The sequence below is a fragment of the Carassius gibelio genome, chromosome B2, assembly GCF_023724105.1.
Source record: "Carassius gibelio isolate Cgi1373 ecotype wild population from Czech Republic chromosome B2, carGib1.2-hapl.c, whole genome shotgun sequence".
Lineage (NCBI taxonomy): Eukaryota > Metazoa > Chordata > Actinopteri > Cypriniformes > Cyprinidae > Carassius > Carassius gibelio.
Window position 1 is genome coordinate 29,907,529 of NC_068397.1, and position 21,302 is coordinate 29,928,830.

The 21,302-nt window shown below is 36.3% G+C and overlaps 1 protein-coding gene across 1 annotated transcript; it reads left to right on the forward strand.

The window, feature by feature from the left end:
* Positions 1 to 1,253: 1,253 nt before the first annotated feature.
* On the forward strand, positions 1,254 to 21,249 carry LOC127950631 (persephin-like). The gene is made up of 4 exons (XM_052547790.1): positions 1,254 to 1,394; positions 2,012 to 2,423; positions 13,933 to 14,224; positions 16,639 to 21,249. The coding sequence occupies exons 3-4, from the start codon at positions 13,960 to 13,962 to the stop codon at positions 17,073 to 17,075; spliced, it is 702 nt and encodes a 233-aa protein (XP_052403750.1). The 5' UTR covers positions 1,254 to 1,394; positions 2,012 to 2,423; positions 13,933 to 13,959; the 3' UTR covers positions 17,076 to 21,249.
* The last annotated feature ends 53 nt before the right edge of the window (positions 21,250 to 21,302 follow it).

Consider the following 21,302-nt stretch of genomic DNA (forward strand, 5'->3'; position numbering starts at 1 on the left):
CGAAGTCAAAGGTGATTGGCCAGATCATGTACCTGCATTAAAACACAGAAAGATAACCAATGCACACAAGCAAACAGAGATTACATGCAAGCATACATATTGATTTTAAGTTGTTTATTTTAAAAATGAAGTCATTCGCAAGCGTATGCCTAACTACATCCCGCGGTAATCCTATAGCATCGTGCAGCATGTTTAAAACAGTTACGAGCTGCAGGGAAAGCTAAGCGCTCAAAAAGTGTGACGAAAAGCATTGCGCATCCATTGACGTAAAGCTGCAGTTTGGTCTCTGTTACTTGAGGAAATTAATATAAGAAATTCAGCCACAAAAGACGATGCATGTAGACTCACATCTGAATGTGGATCTCTGTCTGCATTAGTTATATAATAAATAATAAATATCAACATCAATCAATAATAGAATATTATTTTTTTCCATTGGTTTCTGAAGAATTATACTGAGTTTATTTATTATAATGCTTTCAATAAAATCTAGAAACTCTGCTGATCAAGGCCCAGGTGGTCCAGGATTTAGTTTATGTTTACTCTGTACTCTGGTATGGTTTTACAATTGCTAAAGCAATCTCATCTCACAAGAATACACTGCTATAAGAAAACATTTAGATATTAACACGGAGTATTTAAAAAGATTCCATACAAATTGTTGTGGATGCCATTTATTTGCAGCCTCTTGTTTACGCCAAGTGCAAATAGTGACAGAAGTTAAATATAAGTAATATTCAAAAAATATTCATAAAAAATGGGGTAAAAAAGAATAATGCATTTTTCATAGTTGTTTTATCCCTGGCTTCAGAAGAGCAACTTGCCTTTCTGCATCTCTTGCAATGCACCCAAAAGAGACAAAACTGTCATTCTGCATGTAAAAAGTGATTAATAATAAAAAAGTAAAACTATTATTACTTTAATAAACCATATTTAAGTAACTAAAAAAATAACTTGAAAAAAAATGTGATAGACTCGGTGATAAAGTTAAGTGACTCTCTCTGAAGCTTGTCTGGAAGGATATGGTTTGTCCCACATTACAGGTGTCGAGCATGTGGTGTGCAATAGGTGTTTAAAGCTCTGGTGTCCAGTCCAGCGTCCAGTGAGAGAGGGGCAGATCCACGACTGTGCCACGAGTGATTAGACTTTATGGTAATCCGACCCATCCACCGATCAGCGAGCTGGTAGAGGAGGAGTCTCACGCACAGGGAGGAGAAAGACTGACAGGGACCAAGGGGAGTTCTCCATGCACACACCCCTACAAACATACACACTCAAGCTCCTGCTCTCACACATCGCTTTACACACAGGCAGGGATCTTACACGCGGAGGACTTCGCATGACAGGACACCAAACCAGGATCCGGACAGCCTGTAAGCTTCACATGGCACATGGTAAGTTTAGAGCTTAGACGGTTTAAGTACCTTATAAACAGATCGCAGTGATGTTTGTTTTAAAATGATAATTAATTTGGATTGGATTGACAAGTCTGTAAATATATGGAGTAATGATGTAGATGAGAATGTTGAAACATTTCAGACAAAAACACCAAGAGCTTGTCGGATTAGATTTGGTTTCGGTCTACATTGGTCTAAACCCTATGAGGGTGAAGATCTGGAACGAATTAAGGTTTACTAAAAATTTGTTGGCTTCACTTAACAGCTCTGTTGCGAAAACCGTAGTGAACTGCTGTGCTGTCTACATATTCATCTTAACAGAAAGGAACCTCATAAGGGATTGATTTGAAACACACTGCATCGGGAGTAACTCTAGTCAGCTAGGAGACTTGACTCAAAATTGATTTTTAAAGAGTCTGCATGTTTACAAGCTAATAATATGACACTCTACCAAACATTAATGGGAACTGGGTAAGATTTCAATCGGATTCAATTCTTTATTGATATAGGAGAAACCTTAAATTGCTAGTTGTTGCACATCCACCTGCTTCCCCATTAAGGTCTTTAACCAAGTGCACAAAGTTCATTCTGCCGATCTGGATTGTGTGTTTCAGATCTGGAATCCTAAAAACGGACAGAAACCACCTGAACCCAAAGCACAGCCTCATTTCCAAAGTGATTTACATTGCAAAGCCACAATCTACTCGTCTCGGACTTGCGTAACCAACTATGTCAAAGGATGAGGAAATTCGGAGCCCACCTCCAGATAGCCGGAAGAAATTTTAATGTAAATGTATATGGAAAAAGGAGAAGTCATCATGAGAAGGAATCTGTAGGACACTGGTAGAGTACTTAATAACCATCGCACCCGGCCGTCGACTCATTACATGGATATACAGTGTGGATGGACAGCTCACGCTAGCGCCTCCAATCCTGCCTCCATTAGGGATTTGCCCTCCCCTCCTGCTGCCTGAGGTCAACCCAACACAACACCACCTTGATAAGTCTGGCTTAGCTGGCCACTTGGTAAGGACACATCTTCTTTTGTTAGCATAAGCTGCTACTTACAGCCGGGGTGTTAAACACTGCAGATCGGCCACAGATTCAGGAAGCTCCACTGTGCCAGAGCGCATAGATCATGATCAGTAAACAGGTTGTAACATTAACTGAATCAAGATGCTGAAGATGTTTTCCGCACTTGGGGGAAGTCATATAATCTCAGAGATTACCAAGACATCTGTATTTGTCTCTTGATAAGAAATCTTGATCTTATATTGTTTTATCAGATGCATTAGACAGAAAAGGGAAATCCCTGTTTGGTGTTTTTTACATTAGACCACATCAAAGTCCCCTTGGAGAACCTTTGATTCCTTTCCTAGACCTTCAAGCCTCCATACATCACTTACAGTCCATTTGAGTTCAACAAGCTTGACAAAGTCTTTTTTTAACCCATACCTTTGCAAAGTCGGGCCATAAATAGAGGTATTTATAGGTAGTTCCATGAAAACCTGGTTAGAGAAGTTTCCAAAGAGAGTCTGTTGGTTTTCAGGAACTCCCTTTGGGTTAATCCGCATTTACTCTTGGGACAAAATCTATTGCATCCCAAATATGCAAGCACTAGTAGAGATTCTTACTGAAGACTGTGATTGTTCCCTTTTGTTTCATACAATTTAGAAAGGCTTATATATTGCAGCTGACCCATAGAGATGACCAAATCATACTCGTCGATGTGATCTGGTACGTTTTGATATGCTAAAGGCATGCCAGGTTAAGCTTATATTCACTTGAGCCTTTCGACTCCTGTAACCTGGGATTCACTCTATTCCCCACGACCTTAGAGCGAAGTCTTGAAATCGGCTTGCAGATACAGCATTATCATTCGAAACACGACCCTTAGCTTCAACACATTTCATTTTGATCCCTTCACATTTTTCCAGATAGAAGATCTTGGATGGGTGCGTTTGTTTTCTCTGCCTGTCCTGCTCCGACACGCTCAGAGCAAGCTGCATTCAAGTGTGCCAGTCGCTAATCATCAGGACATTTAAAATCCCATCATGCACAATAGCACCAGGGTTTTATTTGAGTGGGATCTGCTTTTCTGTACATATGTTTCAGACTGGATTGAGGCAAATTTTGGCATTGGCTTGCGAAAGCAAACATTTGTGGCATTCAATCCAGACTGTAAAATTCCACGATGCAACTGATTTACGGTTTACAGATTTGACCATCCATTTGTAATATCTGACAAAACAGCTGTTGCCAAACAAAAAACAACAACTCTGGAAGTTCTAAATCATACATACGTGATTAAAACAGTGTTGAATACATTGCGGTTTTCCGTGCATTTCATGATGGGATATGCAAAGGTCACGTCCTTTTCAGCTATTGATCACTAGAGCGACGCACATGTGCATGTCTCTCCATTGTGCATCTGGGCTTTTATTCCCGTCAGATGTTCCAGTCTTTCCCTACACGAGGTACATTTTTACAATCAGCCACAAAAAATAACAGGGGTGAAAGATGGCAGGAAATGTACTCGCAGCGTTCACACAGAGCGGGCGAAATGAGCGCTCTAGCCTTGGGAAGCTCGGTTATATGATGATATCAAATTCCTGCCACAGTAAATCCTCAGTGGAGCCACAAATTAAACCTCAGAACTAAACTGTTGACTGGGCCCACACGGAAACTCCTTAGGATTGAATAAGACCTGTCAGTCTCAAACTTCTGCACATGCCCTGTCTTTCGTGTGCTTGTTTGTTCAGTGAATGAAACAAGAAAATTGGATATATACTACATTGCTACCAATACCAGCTGTATGAAGATATTCACCCTCATATCATTACAACCTCCAATTTGGGGTAAAAACAACATTGGAGCCCATTGAATCTCACTGAACAGACTTTTTTAGCATCTCATGTTCATATTTGAGAGTGAGTTGATTTTTAGGTGAACTGTCCCTGTCCCTACATTTTACTTAACATAAATCCAGTACTTAATACAAATCTACTACATTGAGTTTCCTCTCAAAGTCAGCACAAAAGATGCAAAGACAGTCCTAAAGATGTAAAAAATCACCAATAGCTTCTTAATATGGATAGTTCACCAAAAATACCCATTTAACCTTTCTTCTGCTGATAGGAAAAGATCGTATTTTAAAGTTGGGGTAAAACAACATTGGACTGACATTTTTCTTTTTTTGTTTATTGAAAATGTCTTTTGTTCACACAAGTTTGGAAAGATTTGGTATTGAAAATATATATTTGGTGAACTGTAAATCCATTGCACAAATATCCATATGCACAGTGACTTTCCTCTCCAAATCTGCACAGAATAAATAAATAAATAATTCAATAAATAAATAAAAATGTCTTAAAGATACCAAACTGGGCAGAATTACATAAAACTAGCGAAACACTGACGACTTTGAACCAGATTTAAAGGGTTAGTTAAAATGAAAATTTGCCCATAAATGACTCACCTTGAAGTCATCCTAGGTGTATATTACTTTCTTCTTTCAGACGAATCCAGAGTTATTAAAAAAAGTTGTCTTTGATCTTTCCAGCTGTTTGATGACACTCAGCAGGTGTTGCACTTCATCGGTTCATAATCAAGTTTAATAAAAAGCGCATCCATTAAAAAAAAGTGTCTCCGGGGGCCTTCTGTAGGGAATCAATGCGTTTTTGCAAGAAAAATATACATATTTAAAACATAATAATCACTTTAATCTAGCTTGCGCTCACTGTTGTAAAACAGAAGCAGTTCTGGGGGAATGATGTTTTAGGTCAGCGCTGCTGTGAGTCTCGTGAAAACCAGTGTTTGTTAACAGGAGTAAAGGAAGCAAAGTCTCCTTACTTTAGCAAAGGAAAACTAGTCTCCTTTTGGCTTATATCAAAATCCTCCGACATTGTTCTTTACAAATCTTTGTTTTGTTCTTCTGATTAGTGACCGGTGTTTTGTTTGGATCTCTCCGATGTGTTTTCGTGTGTGTCACTTCTGAGCGCAGCATGTGCAAAGCTGACCTCATACGTCATGAGTTTACAACAGTGAGCGCAAACTAGATTTAAGTGATTATTACGTCTTGAATATGGATATTTTTCTTACAAAAACGCATTGATTCGCTACAGGAAGCCTTTGTTCATCCCCCGGAGTCATGTGACCCTTTTTAAATGGATGCGCTTTTTATTAAACTTCTCTTGGACTGATGCAGTGAAACACCTGCTGAGTGTCATCAAACAGCTTGAAAGATCAAAGACAACTTTTTTTTTTATAACTCCAACTGAATTCGTCTGAAAGAAGAAAGTCATATACACCTAGGATGACTTCGGGGTGAGTAATTATGGCTTAATTTTTGGCTGAAACTAACCCTTTAAAAGAGATATTTGGCTTGCACCCGACCTATTATCCTTTTGTATTACAGAATATAATAAAATTCAATGTCATCAAAAGAGATAAAACACTTGAAAGGGAGTTGAAATGCTTTTAAATTACAGTCCTACAAAAGAAATTGGCAAAAGGCCCAACAATAAAATAAAACAAGGTGAAATGTTGGACAGAAGATGAGTACTGTTTATCCTTGTGTAGCAGATCCAAGTCTGTCCATAAGAGACATCAAGCTGAGGACAACAGGTCAGGTTCAAACCACCTCCATTTATTGGCTCTGGAAGAACATATGGGACATAATATCCGTTGCCCTAACCTCCTCCCACATTATACACAATATTGACTGAGAAAAGTGAGAAGAAAACATGTGCATCTAGCCTCGCCAGAATCTACAACAATTACTTATGCTTAGAATTATATACATAAAAGCACATAAAAAGATGGTATCATACATATATTTAATAAAAAATTTAAGCAATTAAAAAGGCTGGTTGAATATTCATCCCTCAATTGATATATCTGTACATACCAATCAATCATAATGACGTTTAAGAATAATGTTTGTATGAACCAAATATTCCCTCATAACAGTCGTATATATTCACATTATACTCTGTAGAACCACCAAACCAGTGCATATGTTGGATGTAAAGCAATAAAATGCATTACAGAGTAAGCGAAGGTAAATTAAATTTGACATCTCACCAGAGGAATCCCAATAGTTAACCTTTTCCCACATTATACACGGAGCACAAACTGCTTATAAGTTGACTCCATGTGTGTCCAGTAAAAGTCATAAGGTAACAATACACAAAATCACTTATTCAGGTTAATATTTAATAACCTGAATAAACACTTTTAAATACACTCATATTAACTGGGAAGAGTGAGACGAAAATGTGCATCTCGCCTCATCAGCATCTAATTTTGTGGTCTGAGCTAACATCACTCCTGCATTCTCCAAAGGTGCTGATAAATTTCGCAACACATTAGATGAATGAGATAGGCAAAAGCAACAAGCCAAATTCAAACCCACATCACCTGCATAAGCACCTTGCCGCAATGTTCTGAAACATGTGCAATAATTGAACAATTATTTTTCATGTTGAAGCATCTGTCAGGGTTGCGCAAAATATATGAGTGTGAATTTAAACTGTCCAAAACAAACAGGAAATTGAATGGGATGAAGTTGGAAAAAAACTGAAATTTGATAGTGCAGGTTACTTCTGATACGAAACTAAGTCTCAGCTCTCACATTTTGTAATTTTATGAACAATAAATACCATTTTGTGGCTTTACTAGTTATACAGGTGGCACAAAATAAACATGAATGAACATCAGAATGTAGCTGTGGAAAGACGTCAATACACACCATTTTTCAAGTTCAAGTCCACCAACGTTATTTTAATTCCTTGTCTGGGGTGCATTTCCTAAAAGCAACTATGGTCCCAAGTTCCATTTGGTTGCTAATATAATTCAATCCAACTAAAGACCATAGATAGCTAATGATGATTTTTGGAAACGCACCCCTGGTTTGTTTTGTCAGACAAAATGGTTATTATGATTGGTCAGATCGCCTGTCAATCAAACTCCTGGCAAGGGTCAGTTGGAATAACAAGAATCTACTGAATTGCAATTCTAATTATACAACATGTGTAATGCACTCTCTGAAATTAAGCATTTTTCAACCATAGAAGGCAAATATTTAACAGGTGGCTAAATATGTATGGCCTATAAACCTTTCAATTTTAAGGCTTTCAAAAGATTACATTTAAATGTATGATAAACTGTGTTGTTCTCGATAATCTCACATGAACTTGATTTGAATTCTACTTACATTTAAAGTCAAAATGCATTGTGAAAAGTTTATTGAATTATAATTAAAAAAGGCATTTTCCATTCTCCTGAATGGAGCACCATCTTTACACTGCCAAAACGAAAGCATGTCGCTAACGCACAATGTTAGGGATGCATCATTCAGCGTTACGTATTGAAGTGCTAGTTCCAGGGTTATGGTCAGATTTTACACTCGTTCACAGGTTTAGTACATGACAGCTGTTGTATTTCAGGCATAGCATCCACACATGGACTGGCTGACCTCCAAATACACAAACTAAATGCTAAATGGTGTCTTTCACAGCTGTCGACTAACACTTCCAGTAAACATGCGATTTCTAAGAGCAGATGCTCAGAGCCTTTGTCAGTGTTTATAGCACATTTTGAAATTGAGCCCGAATGTGACATCATGTTTAGTTTATATGCAACATTAAGGGTCAGCAGATGATAGGACACATTGGCATAACAACTGAAAACTTAGCATGCTATCTGCTCCTCTGTTTAAAAACGCATACAGAAATTAAATACACAGAGACTAGCAAACGGTTTCAACAATAGATGTTAAAATAGTTGATTATGCAGTCTAGCTATGTAACCACTGGCAGATTTATAAGTGACCCACTTCAACTGCTGCAAACATTTCATATACAGAAGCCAGTGTAAAGTATCTGGACACTTTTAGACGTAATTAGCCAGATGTGAAAATGTCTAAATGTATTTGCATAAGATAACATATAAGAGCACGTATTTTAAATCGCGCAGATTTTTTCTTTTGAATTTGATCTAATGCAATGGCATTCAGACATCAAGTCAAACACAGGTATGTATGACTGAATCTAATGATATGATTAAAGATATTTGATATCAGGTCTTTATATATGAGCAGTCAAGAGATAAATTTGTGTTTAGAATTGTTATATATGGATGAGCTACTAATACCAAAACTGTAATTATCCCACAAGGAACCTTTAAATAAACTTCAGCATACATGCATTGAAAAATAAGGGGTAGGATTTACTTAGAAACCACCTTCATTCTATAAACATTACTAATAAAATTCACAAGTAATTACAAAGAAACGACAAGTAGGAATTTGAATTAAACAAAACATTTTGTAGTAGAAAAACAAAGTAGAAAAATAACAAAAAAGTTAAATATGCATTGAAAATAGAATTTTTAATGATTTTCACTCAAAAACTTGCAAGTACATTTTATAAATAATTACAGAAAAAGGTAACACATTGAGATAAATATGAGATTTTGAAGTAGATAAAGTGAAATAGTATTTTCTTGTAAATTGTATTCCAATAATCTTTGTTTACGCTTTATATATATATTTTTACAGTGTATAAAATAAATCATAACAAATATATGCAAATGAATACATAACATTTTTATAAAATTATATAATTAAAAGATATTACTATATTAAAATGTATGTTTTTAAGTTTTATATTGTTTATTTGTCCCTGGTTAGGCTTTTAGTATGGCTCTAAAAATATAACAACCAATAAAAATGAAATAATGCACAATAACAAACACAGTAATAAAGTAACAAAATAAATAAACATTAAACAATGCTATAAAAGACAAGTAGTTCAGAGTAAATACAAACACATTAAGTGTACTGTTTACAGAGCCTGTGTGTGCGTGTGTGTGTGTGTGTGTGTGTGTGTGTGTGTGTGTGTGTGAGAGAGAGAATCCAACGGATGAGGCGACAGTGAGATTAGCCTTGCCGGCTGCTTCCACACCCCATGAGCCAATCCCAGGTGTTAACCCACGTGACGCTAGATAAAGCAGGCCGCATTAGTGCTAATCCCAGCCTGATCTTTGGAGTGCGTTCCTGCCTCCCTTCTGCTGCCCAGCCTCCACCTATCTGCCCTGTGATGGACACGAGCGGTCCAAATGGCTAAAGTAACTAAAGCCTCATGCACCTGTGCTTTTCAATGAAGAGCGTAAAGTAGGTGTCATGCTTCATCCGAATTTATCATGTATTAAGTGGCTTCACCTTTCACCCTTCAATTATGGCTATGAACTGTAATGTTTAGCTGATGTGTTTTATGGAACCTGATTATTTGATAAATGTGAGTGTAAATGGCAAAGGGTTCTTACAGTCATGTCAAATGTAAGGTTAACTGGAAAGGCCTGGACAAGTCTGATCTATCTAAAGATTATTGGCATGTGTTTTAAAATAAAATCCCATTTAGTTTTTCTACGTCAAAATTTTAATAATTTCAGTGTGTTAATTGCGGTTTCTTTGTAATTGTTGATGACATTTACTAGCGATTTCTGAGTGAAATTGTTTAAACACCAAATTCTTTCCTGTTACAAAATTTCAACCTCCCCAGCTTAAAAAAAAAAAACGAAATAAAAAAGTTTTGCTAACATACACATTAAGTTATAAAAACATTATTTATAAATGTTCTCTGAACTTTCAAAATGCATAGTTTTTTTAAATGTTTTAAAAAGTGTTACTTTTGAATGTTCTCGGAACTTTCATGTTTCGATGTTTAAACATTTTAGAAATGTTATTAAAGACCAGTAACCTTAAACAAAAACTCTACTATTGTTTGAAAAAAAAGAAAAAACTAAAAAAAAAAAAAGTGATGGAAATTCAAAAGATGCTGCCAAATATATTTTAGATAGCAAGAATTCAAGTTTGAGTACATTTAGTGGAAATTAAGCATGGGTGACAAACTACCAGTTTCCTGACTTCTGGAAAGTTTCTCACTTGAATTCAAACACGAGAACCTTTCCAGAGCTGACAGAAACTTATTCAGGAAACAGGTAGTTTGTCACATTGTATGTTTTCTAATCATTTGCAATTGCCAGTATAAAACTTTAGACACATATGCAGTCATATAAATTACAGCTGGGTGTGTTAAAGTTGACAACAGTTAATGTGAATCTATATGTGGGCTGTACGAGCAAAACCTCATATCACAGCATGCGTAATATCATATGATGTTTACAATATAAATCACAACGTTGTTTTTGGCGGTAACACTACACGTAATGGTTTATGTATTAAATAACCATTTGGCAATGGCTATTTCTGTTTAATACAGTGCATTGAATATATTACCGTTTTATTTTGGTTTGTGTCCATGCAGTTCCAAAATATCAGATTATTTACAACAAATGAACAATATAAAGTCTGATATCATTGCAAAACAGCTACACGTTATGAATAACTTTAGTTTAAAACAAGTCAGTTCATTTAGTGGACAGTTCTGAATCTAAATTTTGATTGATAGAAAAAGAGTGAATGGCCTCAAAACTTAATGGAATAAATGTGATGAATCTCATTATTTTTTTGTCATGGATTAGTTATAAATGCATGAAGAAATTATTTACAATTCAAAAGTAAACCATAATAAGTTTACTGTTCTTGTTTAAAAAATCTGAATTGTGACATTGTTTGCTCCTTTATAATAAATTGCCTTTATTTCAGATGGAAATACCTGCTAAAGGACCAAAGTTGCAGCGAAATTAATTTTAGTTCAAAATAAATAAATAAACAAAAAACATCATTTTGATGGTGTAATCATACAGTCTGTTGCATGCAGTCTCTGAAATAAGGATTATATTACATCACTAATGTTTTACAATCAGTCAGATCACAGCTGTTTAAAATAGATGATGAGGTAACACTTAATATACGACGACATCATAACATAATTCATCAAACATACTGCAGTTAACGTCAGAATCAATAATCAGCATGAAGCATGTCTCAAATTTAATTGTCCATTGCGTTCATAATGGTCTGTGTAAATAAAGTTAATTAGCCGAACACCACGGATGGAAACGATTCACCTCAACAGGCCAATTCATCAAACGGCCATCTCTGAAAACTCTAATCGCTGTTGGATTATTTGTACTGCAACTTAAGGGCGATTAAAGCAGAAAGGCGAATAACCGTTAGCAGAGATACATGCCGTATGAATCTTAAGACAGTTTATCGGTACAGAAGTGTTCTGTTGTATATTGTAACACATTTTGCTGCCTGGATTACCCTGGATTTCATAATATACAAATCTTCTGAAACCAGGCAAGAACGTATGCAGGTAATAATTCATCCATTTGACAACTGAAGAATGGCAAAGACAGTGTTTTCATGAGAGTTTGGGAAGAAATAGGACCGGGATGTGTTTTTATGACATTCATTTAAATAATGACTATCTATTCATTATCAGCATTTAGATGTGCCAGATCTATATTTGGTCAAGTGGAGAAAGTGACGAGAGTGATAATGTCATTTCCAAAATACACAGCGAATGAGATAAAGAGACCAGAACAACAAAAAATGACTACATGCTTTCCGACAGCTAGAGAAGTTCGTCCAGACACTGAATTCCACACTTATTAAAAAAGGCATTTATTTTGCTATTAAAAACAATAATACTGTAGCTTGTGTTTACTCTTATTTAGACAGACATTGAGCTCTTTCTATAAATAGAGGGAAATGGCATGTGATACACTGCATCCATAAGTAATCATAGTAAATAATAAAGTAAATGATAGTCAAGTAAATAATTAAAAAATAAATGCTGCATTCAGCATTACAAAATGGCAAAAGATTCAGAAATTTCAAATTTTTAATTATTAAATATGGGGGAAATGCATTTATATACATATTTCTCGTACATTTATCTACTTATCTATCTATCTGTTAATTGGGGCTTTTGGAGACATGGCGTTTTACCTTCATTTAACTTCATTAAGTGATGTGGGCCAAAAGGAACTTGCATTATTCCAGAATAAATGAAAATGTACATTTAATGATGAAAAGAAATTCACTGCAATGCAAAAAAAATACAACTATCTTAAAACACAAAGTGAGCAAATTACAGATCATAATGGGCTGATTTTGGCATGCAAGCACTGATTTGAGCATTTCTACTTTAGACCAACATGAACTGGCAGCCCGACCCAAATTGACCCAGTAAGAGCACCATACATACGGTCAGTCTGGCAAAACACTTCCAGCATACTGCATCTGGATTTGTCCTTAAATGTTACCCATCTGCTATTTCCTCGTCTGGGGAAGAGTTTTCCACCTTCCTCTCCTTCTCTGGAGAAAACCTGCCTAGTGAAAGCATTGAAAACAAAGACTTTTCAGCAAAAAAAAGAACGCTCAACTGCAAAAACAACACAGCATTGGAAAGAGATTCCTCAGTTGGGAAAGAATGCAGTCTTTTGAGAGGATGAAAGAAAAATATGTGTGTACATGCAGGCATAGATATATGCTCCATAGACCTGTGTTTAGCTGAACAAATAAAAGACAACAGATAGATCTGACAGGGGACGTTATACCAGCAGGCCCACATAGAAGTTTCGAAGAAAGCACTTTAGACTTACCGAAAACTGCAACGCCCATCAGCCATACACCCATAACGTATTTATTTATTAAATATTGGTAACTATAGTAAAATTCCCTTTTCACCATACACTCGTAAAAATAATGGTTGTTTTTGCAGTGATGGCAAGGAAGAACCACTTTTTTTTTGATTCCTAAAAATAACCTTTCAATGTTTCTTCAAGAGAAGAAGATTTTAAAAATCTAAAGAAACTTTTGTGGAATGGAAAGATTCCAAGTGTGTTCTTCATGGAACAATAAATGCCAATAAAATCCTTTATTTTTAAGAAAAACGCAACAAAATAAATCTAGATTCATCTCCCATGTAGGTAATCTCAACAACTAATGGCGGTCTGTTTACCGTCATAAATCTGCTCACATTGAATGGATCATCTCTGCAAACAAAGATTCCCCCTCAGGAAAAGTAGGACTAATTGTTTGGACTTGCTTGCGTACAATAATGTCGGGTCTCCACCCAGGTGGATGTTACAGAGGACACACCTTCATGAAGATGAGGAATCAATTGGGGAAAGGAGGCTATGTGTAGAAAAGATCATGATTTGAAAGAACGAACCTCATTCTATTCAGCCTGCACAAATGATAATAACTAACCTGTCAACACAGACAGTAGGCTGTATTATTGTATACTTGAAACACACACATTGTATGCCAAGTATGCTGCTGAAAGCAAAGTACAACATGCATAATGTTTAGTCCCTCTGTCCCTAGTGCATACTTAAGTCTCAAAACTTGAGTTGTTTTTGCAAACTATTAATTTAAGACCATGCATTTCCCACTTTTCCTCAGGAATGTTTCTACAGTTCACTGAAAGCTTTCAATAAATAGGAAGAAAGCCACATATTTCAAAAGACTGATAAAAATCTTAGCAAGCCGGTCTGAGCTTCACCAAACATGGATGAGTTTTCTAATGGGTTTGTTTTGACATGTGTTTTTCAGAGTTTCAATGCTCCACGCTGCTCTAAGATGAGGGTATGGAAAGAGGTCACCCTCGCCTTCATCCTGTTTGGTACCTCGTTTTTCCTCCTGCTTATGAAAACCACATCACCTGTTGGGTCTTCCTACCCAAAGGCCTTAAGGATTTCATCAGACCCTTCCTCACATCCAGCAGACACAGCACTTGAACTGCCTCAATCATCCTCATCTTTACTCTCATCAACCTCAGCGAGGAAGCCAGCGCCGCGCCGAGTGGTCAGAGCCACGGAGGACATGGGCTCTCTTCTCTCAGAATGTAAGAGGAACCTTTTTTGGGTTTTCCTACGCGACATTGCTAGTGTGGATAACTCCTCATTTAACATTTAGTTCACAGATACAGCTCACTTGATATTTAAGGCAAGACTGTCCAGCTGAACAGAGTAGAATATTTAAATATTAGATATAATTCAAGTTCAAACAAGCTTTATTGTCATTCTGTAATACGAGGAGACATACAAGAGAATTAAATGTTGTGCCTTTTTGAAATTTTGTAATTTAGCAGATGCTTTCATCCAAAGCGACTTAGAAATGAAGACAATAGAAGCAATCAAAATCAACAAAAGAGCAATAATATGCAAGTGCTATATTAGTATATTTCAGTTGCACAAAGAAATGTACAGAATTTTGTCCAAGTAATAATTTTGTCTATGTAGCTAAGTGCTACAGAAGTAGAGAAAACCTTTAAATTGTAAAAGTGTATTTTGGATGTTTTCTTTTTATTAGTCTGAAACAACATCTCAAAACTGACACCTGAAAGTTTAGTTTTATCATCGTCAACAATATTTTTCACACCTTTTCTTCAACCCCTTCATACATGGCTGCATGAACAGTGTGCACTTGCATGCAAAAACTATTTTCTTAAAACACACCCGGACTGACTCATAAAGACTGCAGAAAAGCAGACCTATTCTCATCTTACATATAGAGCAGGGTTTCCCAACCTGGTACACATTTTAGATAGCTGACACCCAATTTGGTGTCTCTAATAAACGGAATCAGGTGTGTTTTTGATTAGAAAAAAACACCCAAAATGTGCACTATTAGGAGGGTCAGGGATGGAGTAGCAAAAGGTCAGTGCAAAAATGCTCTAAAGCCATCATAAAGATGGGCATAATCCTGCTTTACAACTGATCATTACAACGGTTTAAAGTGAGCAGTTGAATCCTTAACAGGTTAAGCCCTAGAGTTTGACACACGCATTCACTTCCATCAAAATGTATTAGGTATGTTTACATGTACTAATTTTTGCAATTGCATTTAGTTGCACAGTCTTAACTTAGACATAAATAAATAAAGAGCACATAGAAACCTGAAACTGAATTTCCCCATTCACTCTTCAGATATGTCTCCAGATTTAAGCAATTTCACGTCACCTTCATAGTTTCAAACTGTGCTTTCCATGACACTTAAGTCTCAATCAAAGTCAGATATCTCAAGACCAAGTAATACTGAACATTTAAAATTACTAACTATAAATCCCAAACATACTGCCTATCCACATTCATTTTATAGTTCTAGAGACCACAGCGAAGGTAGATGCCAAAAAATCTAATTAGACACAGATGAAAATGAAAGAAAAGTATAAAAATATAAAATCCAGGGCTCAATAATATATATTTTATTATTTTTTAAACACTATAAATTCAAAACTGCTGGAAAACAATTATATACAATGCTTTTAACACATTCTAACTGAATGCTTTCAAGTTATATTTAACCACATGTGTTTTAGCCAGCTAGATTAACAACATCACCTTTGCGGCAATATGGCCAATCAGCAAAATTGAAACAACAATGAACTTATGAACCTCATTTTCTTACTGTATTTCAACAATTGTTTTATTTATGTCTACTTTTACTTCTAAGGGAAACATATAAGACAAAATTGATACTTAAAGCAAACATCACTAAGGTCTAAAACACATACAAGTATGCGAATGCATAGATGTGTCAGACTAACGTAATGCAAGAACGTGTTCCCACAAGAACTGCTTTATTAGCACAGTCTTCTACAGTGTGCCATTCAGATCAATTACCAAGAAAAACCTAAAGAGAAAGTCTCTGGAGCTTTTACACAAAATCCAGAAGCTTTTTAGCATGTGATTTGCCTTTCCCAGGGTTTTTTTTTTCAGACCTCAGACCTCAAACAAGTATGTATTTTGAAAAAAAATAAGTAATTAGCAAGTACATGTATTTATTTTTTAATACAAGGATGCGAGTTCATATGCTTGACAAGCAACTGCTGTTAATTCTTACACAGCAACTTTGTCCGACCCAGAGTGGCTTCAAATTCACATCTGAAGCTTGATTGTGCATAATTTATGTTGTAGAACCAAATGCTAAAGTAACATTAACAACGGAACTTATTTTAACTCATAAATCCAAAAGCAAAACCACAGAAACTCTGGAGGGAACCCACACTAAATTAGCCAGTCTTTGGTTTAATGACATTCAATCGCTCTTTGAGAACTGAGGTTTGTTACCGGCACAGTAACACAAACGCATGTTAAGTATGTTTAATAGCACATTAGTAAAACGTTTGGAAAGCATACACATTTGCATACTTGTGTTAAGTACGTTTCTGGCCTGAGAACTCAGTTAAGTCTCCTGTATTGTGAAAGAGTAACATCTAGGCATTAACTTCATCCTCTGGTGTTTTTCTTCTTCTAGTCTCGTATCTCTTCCAAAGCTTCACCGAGGGCGAGCTGAGGAAGGTGATCGCGACCCTGGTGGAGCAGAAGGAGAGGATGATCAGAACCAAACGAGCGAGGAAGGGCCCGAAGCCGTGCTCTTTACACGAGATCGAGCTCACTGTGAGCGAGCTGGGGCTCGGGTACGAGAGCGACGAGACGGTGCGCTTCAGGTACTGCAGTGGGAAGTGCATCCACGAACGACGCAACTATGACTTTGTCATGGAGCACATGCAGTTAAATAACGGCTCCAGTGAGAGGGGCCGGCGAGGACGGGAAAACGGAAAAAAAGACAAGGCACGCTACACCCCGTGTTGTCGCCCTACAAAGTTTGAGAAGAAAATGTCTTTCTTTGACAACAAGGACAGGTTCTACACCATCCAGAACGTCTCTGCGAGAGCGTGCGGTTGCGTATGACATTCTGTTAACTATGGAAACATGGGAGAAACAAGGGAGGATGTCTATACCTCACAACGGCAACAGAGAACGTTTTAAAATTCCGTGGTAAACATAGGAACTTTGGGAAGGGCGACCATGTGACACGCAGAAACCATGGAATTGTTTGAGAACGTAGGGCAAATTGCAATTCTGAAAAAGATGCTGAGAGGGACCCACAATGCCATCATGGAAAGAGTGAAAGCTACAGAATACGCAAAATTCAAAAGATGAGGTCTGAAATGTCTAAAGCCTTGGCAACTATGGGACAAAGTTTCGTTTCTGCCTTTTCAGTGGTTACAGGCACTTTTGATTAGCACCAGGCACTGGACTTTAATCAAAGGTGGATCGCTGGTTTCATTCGATGGGACCAAAGCTGGCGGGAGACTCCTTTCGCCTTCCACTGGAAACTTCTGCAGAAGAACAAGTACAGATATAATAGTATTTAACCGAATTTATAAATATATATATATTAATGGTAGAGGGCTACAGCAACAACTGTATGCTGCTCGCTTTTGTTACGAATCTGAATACTGAAGTATGAAGTGCATCGCAGCTGTGAAAACTACCTCATTTCTTTCTTCGTTTCTTTTTTGTTTGTTTTCTTAGAAGAATGCACATGCAATGAACCTTGTTCTACCGCACCCACTTCCTGGGATTACGCTAGTCAGAAATATGAATCAGAGGTATACATGTAGATAAATGCTTCTCAACCAAAAGTCTCCTAGGATGGATATTAGCTAAAACAACAACTTGAAATGTATATACACACACTATCAAACCCCCGAATTTGACCTTAAAGCCTTGCCAAAGCATGTCTGATCAAATCCAAACTTCCCCTGTCCTTTAGACAATTTACACCCTGATATTTACATTTAAAATAGGAATAGTTGATCCAATTCCAAGGGCCAATTGGGAAAAGTATAGCTTAAAAAGTCTTCCCAATGGTGTCGTCCCTCAAAGATCTTAAAAGTTCATTTTTCTCATGGTCACGTTCATGTTCACATTCTTTTAGACGATGATACTTGAGATTCATTCTTTTGGAAAGTAATTCCAGGTTTAGTCCTTCTCAACAGAAAATATACATTTATTATCCCTGAACACATTTATGGACAAGTAATTTTAACCTTTATTTATGCAGGTGGAACATTATACTGTTAGAAATAAAGGTTCTTTGTAGCACTTCACATTAAACAAATTTCTGTCCTCATAAGAACCATTTTCTGCTGTACAGGTTCATCAAAAATTCATTAAAATTCTTGATTCTTTAGACCAAAGTATTGGTTTTGGGGTTCTAAAGCAACAGTAAATTGGGTTAAACCTCACAAAACCTGTCAAGAACATGGGTTACATCATCTTTGAATCAAATGAAAGGCATGAAAATACATTCCACAAAGAAAATTGTGTTTTTAAAAAAGGAAAGTTTTTTTTTTTTGACCTTGTTCCTGGTAATTCATTGCACTCATTACAGTAATGCAAAAAAAAAAATCAAATTTAAATGGTAAAATGGTAAATGCATATGTGACCCTGGACTACAAAACCAGTCTTAAGTGTAAATTTTTCGAAACTGAGATTTATACATCATCTGAAAGCTGAATAAACATGCTTCCCAGTGATGTATGGTTTATTAGGATGGAACAATAATTGATCGAGATTTTTTTGACTATTTGAAAATCTAGAATCTGAGGGTGCAAAAATTCTAAATACTGAGAAAATCACCTTTAAAGTTGTCCAAATGAATTCTTAGCAATGCATATTACTAATCAAAAAGTTTTTAGATATTTACGGTAGGAAGTTTACAAAGTATCTCCATGGAACATGATCTTCTTACTTAATATCCTAATGATTTTTGGCATAAAAGAAAAATCAATAATTTTGACCCATACAATGTTTTTTTCTTTTTTTTTTTGGTTATTGCTTAAAAGATACCCCAGCGACTTAATACTGGTTTTGTGGTCAAGGGGTCACATACTTTGCAGAAATGTGACCTGGGCAAATTTTCCCATATGCAATTTTCTAAAGCCAAACAGGTACTTAAATTTGTGCAGCTTTAAATGGTTCTCCTGACATCAGGCTGTAAAACCCCTTGAACCTTGCACATGCTTCACCCTTCCTTATAGAAAAAGTTTTTATGTTTTCTTTTCTGGATTAGTTATTGGACTAATTACAGAGCATGAAATCTGTCATAAACGCAATTAACTGATCATTGCATGTGTGAAGATGAACTGCCGAGGAGACTAATGGTGGAGTCGTAAGCAGTTCTAAGCTGTTCAGACGGACAGGATTAAGCATTAAATTTAGCCTTGGCCTTTCAGAAACATGCTGTAAAAGTGTAGACTGTCTTTTCACTGCTACATTCCAGTTTAACTCCTGTATATTACACCATATTTCATGTTTGTCAAATCAGAAACAGAAAAGGACAAATCTGGTTTATAATATAAAATAGTTGGATTTGGTCTATAACAAATGAGCCACAATTCCTCAAATTCGTTCATAGATTATTATGATAATCTACAACTACATTTCTTATATTCATTGATGTAAATTCTTCATTCTTTGCTGTTCTTTCTCACTGAAAAAGACTGTAGTCTAATTGAATAACTCTGAAGTAATTAAGGACAAAACAAATGAGATTGGAGTCAGTCCAGGATCCGCCGGGCCTTTCCTTCAAAGCTAATGGAGTTACTGTAAAAACAATGCAACAGCTAATGGAGCATGCAGTGGTTTTACTCGCATCACTTACATTTCAATTCAGGTGGAAAATGATGTCATTAATGTATTTAAATTGCAATTTAAAATGCAATGTATCTTCTGAATGAAAGTGGAATTACCCAGATCTTGCCACACACCGTCAAACCCAGTGCAAGGAATCACTCAACTTCAAACAATCATTACATCCTGCCCTGTGGAAATATCAGCAGTAGACAAGAAACATGTCTTCAGTTTGTTTTTAGAAATTTAAGGCACTCTGCCAATGTTGGAACCCTAGTAAGCCATTAAACTGTGTCTAAGCTTGCTAATTGGATACAGAAGGTGATCGCTCACTTCAGTAAGGCATTACAAGTATTGTCTGTGCAAATAAAATTCTTGTTTTGTTTTGGCGAACAATTAATACGATCTGTAAATTAACTTAAAGCAACAGTTCTCCCAAAAATGAACATTTGCTTAAAATGTACTCACCCTCAGGCCATCCGAGATGCAGAAGCAATTGTTTCTTTTAATAGAGAAATAACACTTTTACATCACTTGCTCACTAATGGATCCACTGTAGTGAATGGGTGCTATCAGAATGAGCCTGAATATAATAGATATTATACCTAAGTTAAAAGTGTCCTAATGATGGATTTGTTTCTTACAAACATGCAGCTTTTGGCTTCATAAGAAATTAACTGTTGGACTGGGGTGGTGTGGATTACTTGTGGATTATTGCGATGTTTTTATTGGACTATCATTCTGACGGCACCCATTCACTGCAGAGTGATGTAATGCGACATTTCTCTAAGTCTGATGAAGAAACAAACTTATCTTCATCTTGGATGGACTGAGGGTTAGTCGATTTTCAGCAAATAATTGTTTTTTTTTGAGCAAAGCATTCCTTTAAACTAGATGTCACCTAACATGTAAAAGTTTTTGTCCCCCTCTGAAAAAACTAATGCAATTAAGACAAGGGGTTCAGTGACTCTACTTCTGTCCATTTATATTGAAGTGGAGGGCTTGAGTGTCTGTATTTGTGTGTACAAATGAATTGAAAGTACTGCGACAGTATTACAGGAATGCAAATGTATGTGTGTGGTTGTAACTTTTTCCATGTCAAACAATCATGATCAGCATTTGGGAGTGTTGGATATTTTTTTTTCAAACCAACAGCAGAAATGTCGATGCAGTGCATCTGTATTGTGGATAAACTGTATTTATTGCAAAATGCTTTTCATTTATATTTAGATATTTCATGAGGGAGACAGAAACGTATTTATTATTTTACACTTGTGCCAAATGGAATTTCTAAAGTCGGCTGAATAAACATACCCAGCTTACAACAAAACACAAAAAGTTGCTTATTTGTCTTGAGTTTCTAAATTCACTTTCCTGTTTACGCTCCACTACAAAATGTGTAGACGGCAGATTTACAATGCCGCAGCTTTAGGGCACAAACAGAAGAATTCAATTCTATTGAGAGAGATCTTGTTTACAACACTTTGATGTTTAAAC

Bases quoted from the DNA above. Each gene is read 5' to 3' on its own strand.
- LOC127950631 (XM_052547790.1), top strand. From the start codon at position 13,960: ATGAGGGTATGGAAAGAGGTCACCCTCGCCTTCATCCTGTTTGGTACC. The intron at 14,225-16,638 runs GTAAGAGGAACC...TTCTTCTTCTAG, and splicing joins GGGCTCTCTTCTCTCAGAAT to TCTCGTATCTCTTCCAAAGC.